Source organism: Coregonus lavaretus (genome assembly GCF_964263955.1).
Source record: "Coregonus lavaretus genome assembly, chromosome: 36".
Taxonomy (NCBI): Eukaryota; Metazoa; Chordata; class Actinopteri; order Salmoniformes; family Salmonidae; genus Coregonus; species Coregonus lavaretus.
In genome coordinates this window covers 29,580,539-29,604,093 of record NC_140023.1, presented here as the reverse complement: position 1 = coordinate 29,604,093, position 23,555 = coordinate 29,580,539, and the positions used below count along the sequence as shown (strand labels likewise).

The 23,555-nt window shown below is 42.7% G+C and overlaps 1 protein-coding gene across 1 annotated transcript in view; it reads right to left on the bottom strand.

Annotated features, from left to right (window-relative positions):
- cdh23 (cadherin-related 23) overlaps positions 1-23,555 on the bottom strand; it is a gene marked incomplete at both ends in the record, with an annotated part of 695,931 nt that overhangs the window by 412,910 nt on the left and 259,466 nt on the right. The window contains 3 exons of the mRNA XM_084153635.1: positions 1,185-1,263; positions 20,996-21,124; positions 21,358-21,552. Coding sequence (XP_084009761.1) covers positions 1,185-1,263; positions 20,996-21,124; positions 21,358-21,552 — 403 coding nt within the window. The remainder of the gene's footprint in view (positions 1-1,184; positions 1,264-20,995; positions 21,125-21,357; positions 21,553-23,555) is intronic.

Genomic DNA, 23,555 nt, shown 5'->3' with positions numbered 1-23,555 from the left:
CTCTGGACTCCAGAAGAGTGACATAATATATCCCTAGTTGATATTGGCTGCTAACATGAATTACTTTCAGCTCTAAAGGCATGTGTAAAATGCAGTTTATTTCTGCAACCTATCTTGCGTTTTGTAAAAGCATAATCATTTATGGCTGTAATGATGGGCTACATTTGCACAGCAATTGTGCATGCAAAATAGTTTAGCAAAATAGTTTACTCATCAGATTGTGCTGCTTTCTCCTGTTCTAGTAGGCCTAACAATTGCACAACGAGTCTGTGTGCAGAGCCAAAAATGTTGGGGTGCTTATTTTTTTTGCACATGCCCCCCCAAAGGTCTGTGCACGGCCCTGCCACCTCCACGCCTCTCTCTCCCTCGCTCTTCTTCTCCTTCCATTGTGGTCTAAGAGGTTAAAGAACCAGACCCAGTCACCCAACCCCACTCGACTCAGTTTAAGTCATACAACAACAAAACATAAAGTAGGTCTGTTAGCATATCAGCACAATACAGACTGGTGGAAATTATCCTTATCCTTTCCTTACGCCCTTTCATATTCAGCTGCAGTACATACTGTACAGTATATGGAAGGGAGTTGAAGAAAGTTCTGTTGAAGTGTCTGTATTTTGTGGGATACAAAGAGACATCACAGAGGACGTCCCCAACACGCACGCACACACACACGCATGCACACACACAAACACCCTCACGGCCCCAACTCCTGTATGTTGGTTTACAGGACATTATGTCTCTGTCTGTCTAACTGTAGTGAGGTATTGTAACACAACTTAGTTGTGGGGTTTGAAACAGAGTTAAACAGGGAGGTATAAACATTTGTCAAAAAAGAAATTGTCATTTTTTTACAGTGTCCAACTGAACACAACCCAGGTGGAGGTGACATGGTAGCCAAACTCCCTGATGTACAGTATGATCTTGATTGATTACTGTCATATTTATATTTATACTTATTTATATTTATATATTTAATGTTCTGCACAGTTGCACTGAACAGAGATTGATAGTTTACAGCCTATTATATTATTCTATTGTATTATTATATGAAAGCATTGATTGATATGTGTTTGGATCAGTCTTGTGTATTATTCTGTAAGATTAGCATCATCACAGTGATTGATTTTGTGTGTGTGTGTGTGTGTGATGGGGATTGATTAACTGATTGATTGAGTGTGACAGACCTGAGATGATGGTGTAGCCAATGCCCCTCGGTCTCCCCAGATCCTGATCAATGGCTCTTATCTTGCGCACCTCATAGCCCTGTGGACACACACACAAACACACACACAGGCATACACACAGGCATGAACACATGCATACAGAAGAGGTTTAGAACACTGCCACACCGAGAAACTCAGTACACATACGAACACATAGACCCCCCGACACACACATCTATAGGGGCACTAATTAACCATTTATCGCCAATATCCCTGAGCCATTGCACACTTAGAAAATGTCAGCTGCCACAAAATAACAACCATCACAAAGTACAAATGGACTCTTTCTGCTCCAGAGTGGGTCGTTAGCCTTGCACTGGCCTTATTTCTCTCCTATTGTTTCAAAACTCTCCAGCTGAGCAGATAAGGCTGCAACTCGTGAAAAAAACTTAGAGAACGATAAAGAGAGAGGGTTCAGGAAAAAAAGCTATTTGAAAAGTCTTTGATCCGCAGAGCTTTCTCGGCCTCCGCGCCTCAATCAGACACAGTGGCGGTGCTTAGAAACCTCTCTTTCTCTCCATCCCTCTCTCTCGCTACCTCTTCCAAGCTGACCAGAGAACACCCCCTCCCTCTCCTGTCTCCATCCCTCTCTCCCTCCCTCCTTTCCTATCTACCTCCCATTGATCCCGCAAATTGTGTCTGAGGCGTGTTTATGCTGCACTTCTGCCAAAGCATCTCCTGTCATTGACCAATTACAGCAGAATCAATTACAGGTCTTGTAGAGGGGAGTGATCACTACCAGAGAGACAGAGAGAGAGGCAGGGGAGAGAGAGGGAGCGGGGAGAGAGGGAGATGGGGGGGGGGGGGGGGTAGAGACAGGGAGAGAGAGAGAGGGAGGGAGAGCTGAAAAAATATGAGCAATATTCTCCTGCTGTCCACACAAGTGGAATATGTTCAATCAACCGGCATTTAAACCCCCCACCCCTCACCCTCCTCCCTCTTTCCCTCTCTCTCCATTACTCCCTCACTCTCAGTTCAAATATATTCCCCCTCTCCTCTGTGTCTTCATCCCTTATCCCTGTACAATACTACCCACCGCCCCCATCCTCCTCCTTTTTTTCCTTCTACCATTTCAGCTCAGCAGTTTGACAGCCAAATTGTGTTTGTCCCAGAAAGGGTTTAAATGTCATTTCTGACAACACAAATCCAAAACAACAGCCCAAAACTCTGGCCCTGTTCTTTGACAAAGCCTTTTCTCTCTCAACCCATCATCAAAGTTTTGTACAGATGGCAGGTTGGTTAGCGGAAACAGAGAGACAGAAAGAGATAGAGGGAAAGAGAGAGAGAGACAGGGAGGGATGGAGAAAGAGGGAAGGAGAGGGATAAAGGGAGCAGGAGAAAGAGACAGGGAGAGAGAAAGAAAGAGAACATGAGAGGGATGGAAAGAAGAAAGAAAGAAAGAAAGAAAGAAAGAAAGAAAGAAAGAAAGAAAGAAAGAAAGAAAGAAAGAAAGAAAGAAAGAAAGAAAGAAAGAAAGAAAGAAAGAAAGAAAGAAAGAAAGAAAGAAAGAAAGAAAGAATGAAAGATGGCGTTTGAGAAATGACCTACGACAGGGCTATGTGTTTGATATCCGTTGATGAGTAAATGTCAGCGGCCTTGAGGACAGTTGACACCCACTCAGGCAATCTAGCCCCAAGGCTTATCACAGGCAAACACTAGTGTGGTGTATTGGGGTTGTGGGGGTTCTATGCGTTGAGATGAGCATGTTCTAGATGAATGGTTGAACTGATTGCTGTCTCCCGTCTCATCATTATTGAATTGTTATAAGACGTGGTTATGAAACCTAAGAGACATAACAAAAGATTGGCGACGAGTAAGACTGAACCTTCGGTAACTATTCTGTCTGGAAGAAGTAGATTTTATTTTTAAGTTTAAAACTGTTATTTTCCTTGGTACAGTCTAGGCTAATGTTAGCACAGTGTATTGCTAGCAGAGGCAAGTGCATAGTCGAGCTAGCTAAGATGGAGAGTTAGCATCGTCATGGACTGCAGAAAAGGATTTGAGACAGACTTTGGAGCGGGAAAACAATGTGATAAAAAAGGGAGGAGTAAAGGAAGAGGAAAGGAAACGACATTTATTCAACTGTGAAGACGAACTTTGGAATTAAAAACTTGAAGATGAAACGCCAGTGAGTGAAGTGAATGAAGATCACATGATTGAGGAAAATATTATAGTCGCAGAACATAACGTTGCCGTGGTTGAGAACAATATTGAGAGTGAGAATCAGGAGCTTATTGAGAAACTTAAAATGGTTGGAATTTTTCAAACATTGGACAGTTTGATGAAAGTCTTGAGCAGTGGAGCTCACATACAGAATTACATTTACATTTACATCATTTAGCAGACGCTCTTATCCAGAGCGACTTACAAATTGGTGCATTCACCTTATAGCCAGTGGGATAACCACTTTACAAAAAAAAAAATTGGGGGGTGGGGTAAGGGGGGGTAGAAGGATTACTTTAACCTATCCCAGGTATTCCTTTAAGAGGTGCTGTTTCAAGTGTCTCCGGAAGGTGGTGAGTGACTCCGCTGTCCTGGCGTCGTGAGGGAGCTTCTTCCACCATTGGGGTGCCAGAGCAGTGAACAGTTTTGACTGGGCTGAGCGGGAACTGTGCTTCCGTAGAGGTAGGGGGGCCAGCAGGCCAGAGGTGGATGAACGCAATGTCCTCGTTTGGGTGTAGGGACTGATCAGAGCCTGAAGGTACGGAGGTGCCGTTCCCCTCACAGCTCCGTAGGCAAGCACCATGGTCTTGTAGCAGATCGGAGCTTCAACTGGAAGCCAGTGGAGTGTGCAGAGGAGCGGGGTATGTGAGAGAACTTGGGAAGGTTGAACACCAGACGGGCTGCGGCATTCTGGATGAGTTGTAGGGGTTTAATGGCACAGGCAGGGAGCCCAGCCAACAGCGAGTTGCAGTAATCCAGACGGGAGATGACAAGTGCCTGGATTAGGACCTGTGCAGCTTCCTGTGTAAGGCAGGGTCGTACTCTCCAAATGTTGTAGAGCATGAACCTACAGGATCGGGTCACTCTCTTGATGTTAGCGGAGAACGACAGGGTGTTGTCCAGGGTCACGCCAAGGCTCTTTGCACTCTGGGAGGAGGACACAACAGAGTTGTCAACCGTGATGGCGAGATCATGGAACTTTCCAGGATATAGACATGTCTTATATGGGTAGAAAGCTTAAATTCTTGTTAATCTAACTGCACTGTCCAAATTACAGTAGCTATTACAGTGAAAGAATACCATGCTATTGTTTGAGGAGAGTGCACAACAACAAAAATCTTATCACGGCAACTGGTTTGACACATTCACCTCTGAAAGTAAATACTGTACTTACATTCAGTAATCTTGCTCTGATTTGTCATCCTAAGGGTCCCAGAGATAGAATGTAGCATAATTTTGTTTGATAAAATCCATTTTTATATTCAGATGTAGGAACTGAGTTCTACAGTTTGAACCCCTGCTGTCTCTGGCTCCACACCCACCCCGCCCGGCCATCTAGATGTGTGAAAGTTAGTGTATAAGCTAATGATCCATCATGTATGACATTCCTGGGAGTGTGTAAACTTACATTTTGTATTACCATATCATTGTTCTCTATAGTTATGTACTTGAAAATATATCAATTGACCAATTCGGCACATTTGGGCAGACTTGATACAAAATAGTCCAGTATTGCGATGCTTCACTGGATCAATCTGAAACTTTGCACACACTGCAAAATCTAAATTGCGCCTAATCTGCAATATTATATTGTGGCCTTTCTCTTGCATTTCAAAGATGATAAAAAAAGAAAACGCATGTTTTTTTGTTTGCATTATCATTTACCAGATCTAATGTGTTATATTCTCCTACATTAATTTCACATTTCCACAAACTTAAAAGTGTTTTCTTTCAAATGGTATCAAGAATATGCATATCCTTACTTCAGGTCCTGAGCTACAGTCAGTTAGATTTGGGTATGTCATTTTAGGTGAACATTGAAAAAAGGGTGCGATCCTTAAGAGGTAGTCTAGTATGTGGGCTATGGAGTGAAGCTACAAAAAAGAGACTTGACTGAAAGTAATCTGACCTTGGCAAGGGCTATTGAAGTCAGTGTGTCCATGGAACTAGCTAATAAAGAAGCTCAGCAGTTGAGTAAAAAGGGTCACATCGAACGAGCCTGCCTATATTTTTTTGTGTAATGAGGCCAAATACATTTAATTTACTATGCACCCATCTACAGCCAGAGAGGCCAGGTAATAAGATGTAGGCATCACTGAGGTCACAGTTCAGTTAAATCGACAAACTGAAAAGCTGCCACTCTACGTAATAATACGTAATAAAAGGATAAATAAAATGTCACTACTGGGACATTCGTGGCTAGAGAAAATCACACCGGACTGGCCTTCAATGAGTAGAATGATACATGGAGACACAGGCCTGCCCGTCATCTTAAAGAAACATGGAGAAGTCTTTAATGGAGAGCTGGGTAGCATGAAATACATTATAGCGAAGCTTAGCATTATATGTTTCTGAAAGCACAACCTATACCTTATGCTATCACACCAAAAGTTGAGGCTGACTTGGACGCTTTAGTCAAGAACAAAGTACTGGAGCTGGTCAGCGTGAGTGAATGGGCGACACCCATCATACCATTCCTTAAGAAGGATGGTGGAAGGATGGTGGAATCAGGATATGTGGAGACTTTAAAGTCACAGTTAACCCTGTATTGTCCGCTGAGCAGTATCCGCTAAAACACAGACAACCTTATCGCAGGCCTAGCTGGGGACCAAAAGTTCTGCAGAATTGACCTCTGCCAAGCCTACCTAATTTCCCCTAACCCTACCACCCCTCCCCCTTATTGGAGTAAACTAATGGACAACAATACTTAGGCTTCCACTTCCAGCTTATTCAGTGACTTTTTCCACATTTTCTTACGTTACAGCCCTATTCTAAAATGGATTAAAAAATAATAATAAATCACATCAATCTACACACAATACCCCATAATGACAAAGCGAAAATAGGTTTTTAGATTTTTTTACCAATGTATTTAAATAAAAAACAGAAATACCTTTTTACATAAATATTCAGACCCTTTGCTATGAGACTCGAAATTGAGATCATGTGCATCCTGTTTCCATTGATCATCCTTGAGATGTTTCTACAACTTGATTGGAGTCCACCTGTGGTATATTCAATTGATTGGACATGATTTGGAAAGGCACACACCTGTCTATATAAGGTCGCACAGTTGACAGTGCATGTCAGAGCAAAAACCAAGCCATGAGGTGGAAGGAATTGTCTGTAGAGCTCCGAGACAGGATTGTGTCGAGGCACAGGTCTGGGGAAGGGTACAAACACATTTCTGCAGCATTGAAGGTCCCCAAGAAAACAGTGGCCTCCATCATTCTTAAATGGAAGAAGTTTGGAACCACCAAGACTTTTCCTAGAGCTGGCCGCCTGGCCAAACTGAGCAATCGGGGGAGAAGGGTCTTGGTCAGGGAGGTGACCCAATGGTCACTCTGATAGAGCTCCAGAGTTCCTCTGTGGAAATAGGAGAACCTTCCAGAAGGACAACCATCTCTGCAGCACTCCACCAATATAGCCTTTATGGTAGAGTGGCCAGACGGAAGCCACTCCTCAATAAAAGGTACACGAAAGCCCTCTTGGGGTTTGCCAAAAGGCACCTAAAGACTCTCAGGCCATGAGAAACAAGATTCTCTGGTCTGATGAAACCAAGATTGAACTATTTTGGCCTGAATGCCAAGCGTCACGTTTGGAGGAAACCTGGCACCATCCCTACGGTGAAGCATGTGGGTGGCAGCATCATGCTGTGGGGATGTTTCTCAGCAGTAGGGACTGTGAGACTAGTCAGGATTGAGGGAAAGATGAACGGAGCAAAGTACAGAGAGATCCTTGATGAAAACCTGTTCCAGAGCGCTCAGGACCTCAGACAACGACCCTAAGCACACAGCAAAGACAACACAGGAGTCGCTTCGGGACAAGTCTCTGAATGTCATTGAGTGGCCCAGCAAGAGCCAGGACTTGAACCCAATCGAACATCTCTGGAGAGACCTGAAAATAGCTGTGCAGCAACACTCCCCATCCAACCTGACAGAGCTTGATAGGATCTGCAGAGATTAATGGGAGAAACTCCCCAAATACATGTGTGCCAAGCTTGTAGCGTCATACCCAAGACGACTCGAGGCTGTAATCGCTGCCAAAGGTGCGTAAACAAAGTAATGAATAAAGGGTCTGAATACTTATGTAAATGTGATATTTCCGTTTTTTTATTTGTAATACTTTTTTTTTTTTAAACGTGTTATTGCTTCGTCATTATGGGGTATTGTGAGTAGATTGATGAGGGGGAAAAAACAATTTAATACATTTTAGAATAAGGCTGTAACGTAACAAAATGTGGAAAAAGTGAAGGGGTCTGAATCCTTTCCGAATGCACTGTACATACCACAGTACATACATTTCACGAACAGTATATTTGACATTAGTTATCTTTGTTTGTTTTTAGTCCCAGCCTTCATCTATCTTCAACCCCTCCCATCTAACTCTGAAGACCATCCAGTTTTGATTTCTAGCTGTAATATACAGTTGAAGTCAGAAGTTTACATACACCTTAGCCAAATACATTTAAACTCAGTTTTTCACAATTCCTGACATTTAATCCTAGGAAAAAATCCCTGTTTTAGGATTCAGGATCACCACTTTATTTTCAGAATGTGAAATGTCAGAATAATAGTAGCGAGAATTATTCATTTCACTTTTATTTCTTTCATCACATTCACAGTGGGTCAGAAGTGTACATACACTCAATTGGTATTTGGTAGCATTGCCTTTAAATTGCTTAAGTTGGGTCAAACATTTTGGGTTGCCTTCCACAAGCTTCCCACAATAAGTTTGGTGAATTTTGGCCCATTCCTCCTGACAGAGCTTGTGTAACTGAGTCAGGTTTGTAGGCCTCCTTGCTCGCACACACTTTTTCAGTTCTGTCCACAAACTTTCTATAGGATTGAGGTCAGGGCTTTGTGATGGCCACTCCAATACCTTGACTTTGTTGTCCTTAAGCCATTTTGCCACAACTTTGGAAGCATGCTTGGGGTCATTGTCCATTTGGAAGACCCATTTGCGACCAAGCTTTAACTTCCTGACTGATGTCTTGAGATGTTGCTTCAATATATCCACATGATGCCATCTATTTTGTGAAGTCCACCAGTCCCTCCTGCAGCAAAGCACCCCCACAGCATGATGCTGCCACCCCCATGCTTCACAGTTGGGATGGTGTTCTTCGGCTTGCAAGCGACCCCCTTTTTCCTCCAAACATAACGATGGTCATTATGGCCAAACGGTTCTATTTTTGTTTAATCAGACCAGAGGACATTTCTCCAAAAAGTACGATCTTTGTCCCCATGTGCAGTTGCGAACCGTAGTCTGGCTTTTTTATGGCGGTTTTGGAGCAGTGGCTTCTTCATTCCTGAGCGACCTTTCAGGTTATGTCGATATAGGACTTGTTTTACTGTGGATATAGATACTTTTGTACCTGTTTCCTCCAGCATCTTCACAAGGTCCTTTGCTGTTGTTCTAGTATTTATTTGCACTTTTCACACCAAAGTACGTTCATCTCTAGGAGACATAACGCGTCTCCTTCCTATGCGGTATGATGGCTGCGTGGTCCCATGGTGTTTATACTTGCGTACTATTGTTTGTACAGATGAATGTGGTACCTTCAGGAGTTTTGAAATTGCTCCCAAGGATGAACCAGACTTGTGGAGGTCTACAATTTTTTTTCTGAGGTCTTGGCTGATTTCTTTTGATTTTCCCTTGATGTAAAGCAAAGAGGCAATGAGTTTGAAGGTAGGCATTGAAATACATCCATAGGTATACCTCCAATTGACTCAAATGATGTCAATTAGTCTATCAGAAGCTTCTAAAGCCAGGATATAATTTTCTGGAATTTTCCAGGCTGTTTAAAGGCATAGTCAACTTAGTGTATGTAAACTTCTGACCCACTGGAATTGTGATACAGTGAATTATAAGTGAAATAATCTGTCTGTAAACAATTGTTGGAAAAATTACTTGTGTCATGCACAAAGTAGATGTCCTAACCGACTTGCCAAAACTATAGCTTGTTAACAAGACAACGATGAGACAGCCTATAGGGAGGAGGTCAGAGACCTGGCAGTGTGGTGCCAGGACAACAACCTCTCCCTCAATGTGAGCAGTACAAAGGAGCTGATCGTGGACTATAGGAAAAGGAGGCCCGAACAGGCCCCCATTAACATTGACGGGGCTGAAGTGGAGCGGGTTGAGAGTTGCAAGTTCGTTGGTGTCCACATCACCACCGAGCTATCATGGTCCAAACACACCAAGACAGTTGTGAAGAGGGCACGACAACACCTTTTCCCCCTCAGTAGACTGAAAAGATTTGGCATGGGTCCTCAGATCTTCAAAAGGTTCTACAGCTGCAACATCGAGAGCAATCTGATTGGTTGCTTCACCGCCTGGTATGGCAACTGCTCGGCATCTGACCGTAAGGCGTTACAGAGGGTAGTGCTTACGGCCCAGTATATCACTGGGGCCAAGCTTCCTGATATCCAGGACCTATATACTAGGCGGTGTCAGAGGAAGGCCCAAAAATTGTCAAAGACTCCAGTCACCCAAGTCATAGAGCGGTACCGGAGCGCCAAGTCTAGGACCAAAAGGCTCCTTAACAGCTTCTATCCCCAAGCTATAAGACTGCTGAACAATTAATAAAATGGCCACCAGGACTATTTACATTGACCCCTTTGTTTTTACACTGCTGCTACTCGTTGTTTATTACCTATGCATAGTCACTTTACAAATTACCTCGACTAACCCGTACCCCTGCACATTGACTCGGTACAGATACCCCCTGTATATAGCCTCGTTATTGTTATGTAATTTTCTTGTGTTACTTTCTTCTTATTATTTAATTTTTTACTTTATTTAATTTAATAAATATTTTCTTAACTATATTTATTGAACTGCATTGTTCGTTAAGGGCTTGTAAGTAAGCATTGGGAGCGTCGCTGCACAGCTATTTTCAGGTCTCTCCTGAGATGTTCGATCGGGTTCAAGTCCGGGCTCTGGCTTGGCCACTCAAGGACATTCAGAGACTTGTCGCGAAGCCACTCCTGCTTTGTCTTGGCTGTGTGCTTAGGGACATTGTACTGTTGGAAGGTGACCCTTCGCCCCATTCTGAGTTCCTGAGCGCTCTGGAGCAGGTTTTCATCAAGGATCTCTCTGTACTTTGCTCTGTTCATCTTTCCCTCTGTTCATCTTTCCCTATGTTCATCTTTCCCAGTCCCTGCCTCTGATAAACATCCCCACAGCATGATGCTGCCACCACCATGCTTCACCGTAGGGATGGTGCCAGGTTTCCTCCAAAGATGTGACGCTTGGCATTCCGTCCATGGAGTTCAGTCTTGGTTTCATCAGACCAGAGAATCTTTTTTCTTATGGTCTGAGTCCTTCAGGTGCCTTTTGTCAAACTCCAAGCGGGCTGTCATATGCCTTTTACTGAGGAGTGGCTTCCGTCTGGCCACTGTACCATAAAGGCCTGATTGGTGGAGTGCTGCAGAGATGGTTGTCCTTCTGGAATGTTCTCCCATCTCCACAGAGGAACTCTGGAGCTCTGTCAGAGTGATCATTGGGTTCTTGGTCACCTCCCTGACCAAGGCCCTTCTCCCCCCGATTGCAGCCAATGTGTTCTTGGGGACCTTCAATGCTGCAGACATTTTTTGGTACCCTTCTCCAGATCTGTGCCTCGACACAATCCTGTCTCGGAGCTCTTTGGACAATTCCTTCCACCTCATGGCTTGGTTTTTGCTCTGACATGCACTGTCAACTGTGGGACCTTATATAGACAGGTGTGTGCCTTTCCAAATCATGTCATATGAATTGAATTTACCACAGGTGGACTCCAATCAAGTTGTAGAAACATCTCAAGGATGATCAATGGCTCAGGATGCACCTGAGCTCAATTTTGAGTCTCATAGCAAGGTGCCTGAATACTTATGTAAATAATTTTTTTTTTTATTTTTTTTTTATACATTTTCAAAAATGTATAAAAACCTATTTTTGCTTTATCATTATGGGGTATTGTGTGTAGATAGATGAGAAAAAAATATTATTTAATACATTTTAGAATAAGGCTGTAACGTAACAAAATGTGGAATAATCAAAAGGGTCTGAATACTTTCCGAATGCACTGTACGTACTCACTAATGTAAGTCACTTTGGATAAAATATATTCTAAAGGCAAACACCCTATGCATCACACAAATAGGGTTAACCCACTTGGTGGGAATTGTAACATGGGTCATACAGAGAGGGTCACCATAATACTTAACTATTGATTCTTGAAGAAAATAATTTATAAATGCCTCATGAGCTAAATTCAACTGTCATACCCCATCAGAACCCAAAATATAAACTTGTTTTACTCCACTATTTGAAAAGAAAGGAAATGTAAACAAATGCTATATAGCCTCAAAACATGGTTAAAACTATCATTTTGATATCATAGGTGGTCAGCCCTTGCATCTATTGCTCTGTCTATGAATTTGAAAGTGATAACATTTCTCCAGCCCCATCCCTCAGCTTTTTACCGAAACCGAGGTGGTGAAACACTTTGTTATTGTTTCAACTGCTGATTGCAGCTTTAAAGCCCACTACTGTTTGACATCTACCGATGCTGTTGAATCGCTACCACATACATGTGAACTCTCCTTGCCTAAGGTATTTAGGAAAGGGAGCTAGAAAAGGAGGATAGGAAGCTAGGAAAGGAGGATAGGAAGCTAGGAAAGGAGGAAAGGGAACTGGGAAATGAATAATTAAAGGAAGCTTAGAAAGGTTAAGAGGAAAAGAGCTTGGAAAGGAAATTAGGAAAGGAAAAGCTAGAAAATGAAAGGAGATGAGGAAAGGGATTTAGGTTAAGGATGCCAGGAAAGGGGAAATGATAGGAAGAAAGTCAGCTAGGGAAGCAAAAGAGGGGAGGGAAGAGAAGGAGGGAAGGAAAGAGTTAGTATAGGACGAAAGGGACGTAGGAAAGCATGAAAGGAAGCAAGAAAGGGATGAATTAAAGGATCTAGAATAGGAGGAAAGAATGAAAGGGATCTAGGAGAGTCTTTGTGGAAATTCCTACTGAGGCTGATGCAACACATACTGAGGCTGACTCAACTCCTACTGAGAATGACTCAACTCTTACTGAGATCGACTCAACTCCTACTGACAATGACTCAACTCTTACTGAGATCTACTCAACTTCTACTGACACTGATTTAACTCCTACTGACAATGATTCATCTCTTTCTGAGATCTACCCTACTGGTAACACGTTACAGTAAGGTTCCATTTGTAAAGGGTTTATAAAGGGTTTGTAATTACGTTATTAACAGTAATTTAATCATTTGTAAATGTATTATAAACCATTAACAAATTGGTCAAATTAGTCAGTGCTTGCCAAATAGTGAGCCACTATTTACCTCCAGCTATTAACCATTTGTAAATGCACTTACTAATACATTTAATATTGAACTGTTATGTATCATCATGCAACCTTATTTTCAATGGTAGCACAGTTAAACAATAAGTTATTTTCTCTCTTTTGGGTGTGATGCATTGTTGCTCTGTCCCAGGAACAGAAATGGTTGGTTTTCAGACCAATGGTCAACTCCCATGATGTGTCTTGCCCCATGTTTGAAACCCTGATGATGCATTGGTACATTTATTTATTCCAGGAATGAAGGCTTCATCTCAAGATCTCAAGCCATATTATTGGTGTGGTTCGCTGGCTTCTGAAATATTGTGAGATCTGCCCATCTGTGAAACACTATTGAAATAAAGATGACCTGGGACGTCCCCAGAATGTTGTGTTGACACTGACATCATGTGACAGTGTGTCGTGAAGAATCATGATGGACGTGGCTATGAGAAAAGTGCAAAGGCCAGACAGAAGAGATTGCGCAAAATAAACGTTGTTCACAAGATACCAATGTTGACAGAGGAGAGAGGGTAAATTCTCTATGCAATTTGTTTCACTTTTGAATGCAGAAGTTATGCTGGATGATTTAGCACGCTGCTCAGGTAGCTAAGTAGCTAGCTAGCTAATGTTTGCTAGCACCTCTGTCTATTTATTTCTATTTTTATAATACTTTTTTGAACAAGCATTTCATGGTAGACTTCATGGCTGTCTACATCCCTCCACACGTCTACACCCGTTGTAGTTGTATTCAGCGCATGTGACAAATAAAATCTGATTTGATTTTGACTTAACTCCTTCTGACAATGATTTAAACTCTTACTGAGATCGACTTAAATCCTACTGACACTGACTCAACTCCTAATGCAACTTGACTAAACTATTACTGAGATTGACTCAACTCCTACTGACAACGACTCAACTCTTACTGAGAATGACTTAAGTCCTACTGACAATGATGCAATTATTGCTGAGACTGAGAGCGTCCTAATATGGACATCATACACAAGGTCAGATTTTGGTTTGAGTTATTAACATGGTAATTCAAAGGTGACTTTCAAATGTGTAATTACAAAACATTACTTACATAGTGGAACAAGAAAATGTGTAATAACATCAGTAATTACACATGTGAAATAGCGTTCAACAAGTGGATGTGTAATTACACATTCCTTGTTCCAACTGTGTAATAACTGATAGCGCTACAACCTTAATACCATGTAATTACATAGTAACACCCATGTAACTACTATGTTGTTACTGCAGAGGACGTCATCTGGAGACAGCGCACAGATAAGTTACTGTTGAGTAAACCAACACTGACAGAATCAACAGTTGTGACTTTTATTTTATTTTATTTGAGTGGTCCGAAACTGTTACTGGGTGACACCCTGGCCCAGCAGTCATCACCTAGGGGCTCATGGTCATCTTCTCAGGACTGTTGTTCATAATGGGGATAAATAAAGTAGGAAGGGAGGAGATGTGATGTACTCGGGTTGTGCCACAGAGCATCATGGGGGTTCTATGTGTTGAGATGAGCACGTTCTAGATAATTTGTTGAACTGATTACTGTCACCCGTCTCATCATTATTGAATTGTTAAAAAGACAGTGTTATGAAACCCACCAGAAATAACAACTAGCAAACTGAAAATGACAGATACCAGTTAGAATATGATGTTAGTGCAGGACTGTGTGTAAGAATAGTGTGTGTACAGCATAGTGGATGTCTGTCTGTATTTCAGCAGCACTGTAGCTAAGTGCTTTTGTTATCCAGTTCATCACATCACTATCAGGCCACAGAGGGGCAAGTGTGGGTGGGTGGATGGTTGGATGGCTGTGTGTGTGTGTGTGTGCGTGCGTGTGCGTGTGCGTGTGCGTGCGTGTGTGTGTGTGTGTGTGTGTGAGAGAGCTACTGGGTGTGCAGGATTTAGTTCCAATTCTATTCTAACATGCCTGATTCTACTAATCAGCTACTAATCAGCTACTCAGGACCTACATTAGCTGAATCAGGTGTGTTAGTGTAGGGCTTGAGCAAAAGCCAAACCCATCCAGTAGCTCTCCATGAAGACAAGAAACTCTGTGAGCCCCACTTTCCCTCTGCCCCCCCTTCTCCCTTCCCTTCTCTCTCTCCCACTCTCTCTTCCTTTCTCTCCCTCCCCCTCTTTCTCCCTTTCTCCCCCTCCCTCTCTTCTTCCCTTCTCCCTATCTCCTCTTTCCCCCACCTCCTTTCTCCCTTTCTCCCTCCTCTCTCTCTCCCTCGTCTCTTCCCTCTACCTCTTCCTCCCACTCTCTTTCTCTCCCCCTGACCTTCGCTGTGACAGCTGATGAATCGGTGAGTCTGGGAGACACCAGGCGTCGCCACTGTCACACCCCGTTGATATGCATGCAAATGTAGCACTTGACATTTCACTACCGCACCGCATAGAGGGTACTAGGAGAGGGATGTAGTCGTGTGGTGTGGGGAGGGGACAAAGAGAGGGACAGAGATCGTACAGAGCGAGGGAGTAGGAGAGGGGGATAGAGAAAGAGGGAGTGAATGGGCAGAGAGAGGGAGAGAGGGGGGAGAGGGGGATAGTGAGAGGGATGGGGTAGGGCAGTTGGAAAGGGGACAGAGAGAGGGAGTGAGGGAGATGGGAAGAAGGGCAAGAGAGGGGGGAGTAAAATATAAGGAGTGAGGGAAGGGGACAGAGAGTGGTGGAGTAAGAGAGGGTAAGAGAGAGGGACAGGATAGTTCAGTTAGCGGGGGGACAGAGAGAGGGAGGGAGAGAGTAAGGGAGGAGAGGGAATGAGGGAGGGAATGAGAGAGGGAGTGAGAGACGGGACGGAGAGCAGAAGAGGGGGACAGAGAGAGGAGGTGAGGGAACGTAGGAGGAGAAGGACAGAGAGAGAGGACAGAGAGGGAGATGGAGAAGAGAGAGGAACAGGGGAGAGCAGTTAGAAAGGGGACAGAGGGAGGAATGGAGTGAAGGAGGGGACAGAGAGAGAGGGTGATGGTTCGAGTAAGAGGGTAAGAGAGAGGGACTGGGTAGTGCAATTAGAAAGGGGACAGAGGGAGGGAGTAAGAGAGGGTGTGATAGAGGGGACAGCGAGAGGGAGTGAGAAACGTCATGTATTAGTGAACAACCATTAACATGAGCTAGAACACAGACCCCATTTAGTAAAACTCTAAGCAGCATGAGCACAGTCAATATGGATACACACAGACACAGACACAGACACACACACACACACACACAGAGGAAGGGAGTGAGAGGGGGTACTGTAAGAGAGGGGACAGAGATAGAAATGAGAGAGGGGACACACACACTGCCCCTCCCTTTCTAGCCCAGCAGTCTGGGCAGATGGGGTGGTGACACGGTGAGTAAATCTCCTGTGGGTCTCAGAGATAAATCCTGGCCTGGATGACCTTTGATAGAGGCCTCACAATGGAGGAAGCACAATGTAAATGCATCTGTGGGGACCTGGGAGGGGGGGAGGAGAGAGAGAGAGAGAGAGAGAGAGAGAGAGAGAGAGAGAGAGAGAGAGAGAGAGAGAGAGAGAGAGAGAGAGAGAGAGAGAGAGAGAGAGAGAGAGAGAGAGAGAGAGAAGAGAGAGAGAGAGAGAGAGAGAGAGAGAGAGAGAGAGAGAGAGAGAGAGAGAGAGAGAGAGAGAGAGAGAGAGAGAGAGAGAGAGAGAGAGAGAGAGAGAGAGAGAGAGAGAGAGAGAGAGAGAGAGAGAGAGAGAGAGATTTCCCAAATTGACTGAGTTTAGCCAGTCTGGCCAGGAGAGAGGGAAAGGAGAGGCGGTAAAGTAAAGTAAAGTAAAGGGGACACTTTTAAATGTGCCTTTAGAGGCCATGCAATTCAAAAATCATCTTTAAAACAAAAGCAATTTAGGTCAAAAGAGTTCATAATATTATTAACAAAGGAAATAGAGGGACTAACAGATCGGTAGCAATAAAAACTGTACCATAGAGGCACAGAAAAACAAAATAAACTGGAGGAACGTATTCAAGAAAGATCAAGTGTAATATATTATAAGAAATTAAGCGAATTGGATGGAATATGGGGGAAACCATACATACATACCATGATTCACCAAACACTATTTGAAAGAGGAAGCAAAGTACTTTAAGCATGTGTTTTTGTTTCAGTTTCCTCCATCTCCAGAAACACAGAGAGACATATACACACACACACATTTTTTTTTTTCTATTAATAATGTAAAATTAGCCTCCCGAGTGGCACAGCCGTCTAAGGCACTGCATCACAGTGTTGCGGCGTCACTACAGTCTGGGGTTCGATCCCAGGCTGTGTCATTACCGGCCGTGACCGGGATTCCCATTGGGCGGCGCACAATTGGCTCGGCGTCGTCCAGGATAGGAGAGGGTTTGTCTTTACTTGGCTCATCGCACTCTAGCGACTCCTTGTGGCGAGCGCCTACAGGCTGTCGTCAGTTGAACGGTGTTTCCTCCGACACATTGGTGCAGCTGGCTTCTGGGTTAACCAAACGGGTGTTAAGAAGCGCGTTTTGGTGGGTCATGTTTCGGAGGACGGAAGACTCGACCTTTGCCTCTCCCGAGCCAGTTGGGGAGTTGCAGCGATGAGACAAGATCGTAATCACGAAAAAGGGGGTAAAAATTACACAAAATAACATAAATAAATTATAATAATGTAAAATAATCAGCTGTACAGAAAGACTCATGTGAAGGCCACATTACAGAGGAGGAACTTCTTGATGCAATTAAAGCCTTTAAGTCTGGGAAAACTCTAGGGCTGGATGGCATACCAGTTGAGGTATATCAAACCTTTTTTGATGTACTCAGAAGACCATTATTAGCATGTTTTACCCACTCCTATAAAAATGGTAGATTATCATATACTCAACAAGAAGGTTTGATTTCACTATTACTGAAACAGGACCCAGGTGGTAAATATAAAGATATAGTCCATGAAAAAATTTGAGGCCCCTTACACTTCAGTGTTGTGATGCAACAATTCTAGCAAAATGCATAGCGCAAAGAATTAAAATGGTTTTGTAGGATATTATACATCCTTATCAGACAGGTTTTTTACATGGACGATACATTGGAGTTCATTTTAGACAAGTACTGGAAACAATCGAACATTATGAAATTTATAGCTGACTTTGAAAAGGCTTTTGATAAGGTACAACTGGAATTTACAGTGCATTCGGAAAGTATACAGACCCCTTTACTTTTTCCACATTTTGTTACGTTACAGCCTTATTCTAAAATGGATTACATTGTTTTTCCCCCTCATCAATCTACACAAAATACCCCATAATGACATAAAAAATATATATAAAAAATTTCACATTTACATAAGTATTCAGACCCTGTACTCAGTACTATGTTGAAGCACCATTGGCAGCTATTACAGCCTCAAGTCTTCTTGGGTATGACACTACAAGCTTGGCACACCTGTATTTGGGAAGTTTCTCCCATTCTTCTCTGAAGATCCTCTCAAGCTCTGTCAGGTTGGATTGGGAGTGTTGCTGCACAGATATTTTCAGGTCTCTCCAGAGATGTTCAATCGGGTTCAAGTTAGGGTTTGGCTGGTCCATTCAAGGACATTCAGAGACTTGTCCTGAAGCCACTCCTGCGTTGTCTTGGCTGTGTGCTTAGGGTCGTTGTCCTGTTGGAAGGTGAACCTTCACCCCAGTCGGAGGTCCTGAGCGCTCTGGAGTAGGTTTCATCAAGATTCTCTCTGTACTTTGCTCCGTTCATCTTTCCCTCGATCCTGACTAATCTTCCAGTCCCTGCTGCTGAAAAACATCACCACAGCATGATGCTGCCAGCACCATGCTTCACGTTAGGGATGGTGCCGGGTTTCCTCCAGACGTGAAGCTTGGCATTCAGGTCAAAAAGTTCAATCTTGGTTTCATCAGACCAGAGCATCTTGTTTATCATTGTCTGAGAGTCTTAAGGTGCCTTTTGGCAAACTCCAAGTGGGCTGTCATGTGCCTTTTACTGAGGAGTGGCTTTGGTCTGGTCACTCTACCATAAAGGCCTGATTGGTGGAGTGCTGCAGAGATGGTTGTCCTTCTGGAAGGTTCTTCCATCTCCACAGAGGAACTCTGAGCTCTGTCAGAGTGACCATCGGCTTCTTGGTCACCTCCCTGACCAAGCCACTTCTCCCCCAATTGCTCAGTTTGGCCGGGCAGCCAGCTCTAGGAAGCGTCTTGGGTTCCAGACTTCTTCCATTTAAGAATGATGGAGGCCACTGTGTTCTTGGGGACCTTCAATGCTGCATACATTTTTTGGTACCCTTCCCCAGATCTGTCCCTCAACACAGTCCTGTCTCGGAGCTCTACAGACAAGTCCTTCGACCTCATGGCTTGGTTGTTGCTCTGATATGCACTGTCAACTGTGGGACCTTATATAGACTGTGTGCCTTTCCAAATCATGTCAAATAATTTGAATTTACCACAGGTGGACACCAATCAAGTTATAGAAACATCTCAAGGATGATCAATTGAATCAGGATGCACCTGAGCTCAATTTTGAGTCTCATAGCAAAGGGTCTGAATACTTATGTAAATAATGATTACAACCAAATTATGATAAGTGTACTATATTACGTATTGGATCACTAAAAAATACAACTTTTACATTACCGTGTAGTTTACCAATAAAATGGTGTGACGGTAAAGTGGACATACTCTGTATTCATATCATGAAAGAAAGAAATGTTGTCACTACAATACATTTTAATAAAAAGTTAGCAAAAATAGATAAGATCTTGCTACAGTGGAAAGGAAAATACCTGTCTATTTGTGGAAAAATCACCCTGATTAACTCTTTAGTCATATCCCAGTTTACTTAATTGCTTATGGCCCTGCCTACACCTAACAACTTGTTTTTTAAATTATATGAGCAGAAAATATTCCATTTTATTTGGAATGGCAAGCCAGACAAAATTAAACGGGCCTATTTATAAAATGAATATGAATTTGGAGGGCAGAAATGATTACAAATTAAAGGATTAGACCTCTCACTAAAGGCTTCAGTCATACAAAAGCTATACTTAAATCCAAACTCGTTCTCTAGCAGATTAACAAGAATGGCTCACCCCGTGTTCAAGAATGGCCTTTTTCCCTTTATTCAGATTACAACCTCTCACTTTTGGTTATTTGAAAGTGAAATAATCTCCAAAATATTGCTATTTTTAAAACAAGCAATAGAAAGTTGGTTGTAATTTCAGTTTAATCCACCGGAAAAGACAGAACAAATATTACAACAAATATTATGGTTAAACTCAAATATATTTATTTATATATACTAATTATACTAATTATTTATACTAATTATTATCAAATATACTCATTATTTTGGGATAAAACATTTTTAAAACAGTATAATCTTTGTAAATTATATCATAAATAGGACTGGTTGAGTTATGTCACACATGCAGCTAACAAAAATAAATGGAAATGTCTGCTATATCCAAAATTACAACCAACTAATTGCAGCATTACCGCAAAAAAATGGAAGAGCCAAGTGGAAGGGGGAGAAAGTAAGGAACTTGTCTGTCGGCCCTGCATTAAAGACCAACATTGGTTAAAGAAAATTGTGATAAATAAAAAAGTATACCAGTTTCATTTAAGGACCAAAATATGTACAGCTGTGCCATACAGATTGCAAAATATTTGGGAAGAGATTTTCAATGTACCTATTTCATGGCACATGGTTTATGAACTGATACACAAGACAACGCCGGATTCAACACTCAGAGACAATCGTTAGATCATTTGTTTTGATACTGTCCATATGTAGCTTGTTTTTAGTCGCAGGTTAAGGAATGGCTGAAGAATTGCAACATTTACCTGGAGCTAACTGCTGGGTGATCTGAAAACTCATAGTCAATCGATCAATAATATAATAATACTCTTAGCAAAAAAAATTATCTTTAATTTACAATCTGTAGAAACTATGAGAATAGATAGTTTCTGAGCTTTTGTGAAACATCACATCCCAGCTGAAAAATATATAGAAAATAGAAATCAAAACTGGATGGTGTTCAGAGATAGATGGGAGGGGTTGAGGGTAGCTGAAGGATGGGATTAAAACAAACAAAAGATAAGTAATGTAGAATATACTGTGTCCGTAAAATGTATATAGTATGTATAAACTGATGAGACAGCGTGTTACTGACCGGCAAGTAGGAGTCCTCTGTGTTGGTGCAGTAGGGCATGTAAGGGGAGAAGAAAATGTGGGGGAGGAGATGAAGAAGTAGAGAAAGGAAGGATAAGAGGAGGAAGATTACTGACCGGTGGGGCGTCCTCCTCTATGTTGGTGCTGTAGGGCAGGTTGGTGAAGATGGGGTCCATGTCCTGGACATCAGTGATGGTGATGGCCAAGTTAGACAGACTGGATAGAGGCCGCTTCTTATCCTGGTCCTGATGGAGATAACAGACACACACAAGCATGGTCACACCACGGTCATGTACATTAGGAAGAAAACAGACTGAAACAGGGAGGGATTACCTGGACTTGCTCCTTTTCATAAAAAAAAAACATTATGCTACTGCCCTACTGAACACAATCCTGCCTTGTTACTTTATAAAATAATGCTTGTTACTTTATAAAAACTGTTTGTGTAAGTTTATGTGTATTTTGTGTGTCCCCTCACCGTGGCATTGACAGTGAGCTGGTAGGCTGAGGTGGTCTCGTAGTCCAGAGCCCTGGTGACAGTGACCGTACCACGGGCTCCATCGATGGAGAAAAAGGGAGAGGGGGGCTGGAAGGAGAAGAGCACACTTCCCCCTGTGCCTTGGTCTGGGTCTGTGGCATTCACCTGGTACACTGAGGTGCCCACTGGAGTGTTCTGGAACACAGGGAGAGACAGGCACAGAGACTGGCATAAAGTCATAGCTCTGTAGTTTGAGGGGTTCTTCAAAAGATGGATGGATGACTCTATGTAGAAACACTAGACGGAGACAGATTACTGTTCTGCAGATTTAATGATGAACTGGCCACATTTGCAGCCAAGCACCAACTCAACTATGTCCTTTCGCAACTCAACTAATTAACAAGATCTGACCAATGACAATTAAGCAAAGTAGTAACCGGGTAAAAAAATGAAAAACCATTACGATTCACAACAACTGATTCCTCACATTTTAGAACAACAAAGAAGTGTCTTAGAAAATAACAGAGCCCAGTATCATAAATAATAATGATTTTTTAAACCTCAACAGTGATCTAATGTCAAAATGAGTCCATGTCTCACACAATTCGGTGTGTAGACCCAAGACTCAGTTCCTCAATTCCAAATGATGGGACAGATCAGCACCATTAGTTAGATGTTGCCAATTTTTCACATTCATTAGGGGTTGAGAAGGGGGGGGGGGGTATCTTACAAAAACATGCATACACTAAAATAAAATAAAATAGTATTCCAAATCAAATATAATCTTATTTGTCACATGCTTTATAAACAACAGGTGTAGACTAACAGTGAAATGCTTACTTACGGGCCCTTCCCAACAATGCAGTGAGAAAAAATTTAAATAATAGAAACGAGGAATAAATACACAATAAGTAATGGTAACTTGGCTTTTTACACGGGATACCAGTACCGAGTTGATGTGCAGGGGTACGAGGTAATTGGTCAGGAGCCAATAAAACGGCCGCTATTCCCTCGAGAGACCTTTTTTCAAAATATATCCAAACTCCCAAACACAATAGAAACAAAGAAAGCCACATACAGTGCCTTCGGAAAGTATTCAGACACCTTGACTTTTCCCACATTTTGTTACGTTACAGCCTTATTCTAAAATGGATTAAATAAAAAATCCTCAGCAATCTACACACAATACCCCATAATTACAAAGCAAAAAAAGTTATTATTATTTTTTTGCACATTTATTTTAAATAAAAATCTGAAATACCTTATTTACGTAAGTATTCAGACATTTTGCTATGAGATTCGAAATTGAGCTCAGGTGCATCCTGTTTCCATTGATCATCCTTGAGATGTTTCTACAACTTGATTGGAGTCCACCGGTGGTAAATTCAATTGCTTGGACATGTTTTGGAAAGGCACACACCTGTCTATATAAGGTCCCACAGTTGACAGTGCATGTCAGAACAAAAACCATGCCATGAGGTGGAAGGAATTGTCCGTAGAGCTCAGAGGCAGGATTGTGTCGAGGCACAGATCTGGGGAAGGGTACCAAAAAATTTAACGGAATAAGTTTGGAACCACCAAGACTCTTCCTAGAGCTGGCCGCCCGGCCAAACTGAGCAATCGGGGGAGAAGGGTCTTGGTCAGGGAGGTGAAAACCTGCTCCAGAGCACTCAGGACCTCAGGCTGGGGCGAAGGTTCACCTTCCAACAGGTCAACGACACTAAGCACACAGCCAAGACAACGCAGGAGTGGCTTCGGGACAAGTCTCTGAATGTCCTTGAGTGGCCCAGCCAGAGCCCGGACTTGAACATGATCGAACATCTCTGGAGAGACCTGAAAATAGCTGTGCAGCAACGCTCCCAATCCAACCTGACAGAGCTTGAGAGGATCTGCAGAGAAGAATGGGAGAAACTCCCCAAATACAGGTGTGCCAAGCTTGTAGCGTCATAGCCAAGAAGACTTGAGGCTGTAATCGCTTCCAAAGGTGCTTCAACAAAGTACTAAATGGTCTGAATACTTATGTAAATGTTATATTTCTGTAAAAAAAAAAAAAAATTAAGTGACCCTGGCAGGAAAGTGTTGTCTGCTGCAACAGTCTGACTGCTGCACTTCCCACGGAGCAAGGGAGAGGGTGTGCGTGTGAGTGCTCCTCAGCCCCTATCAGTCGTACTACAGGTGTATGCTGGGAGGCCAAGGGC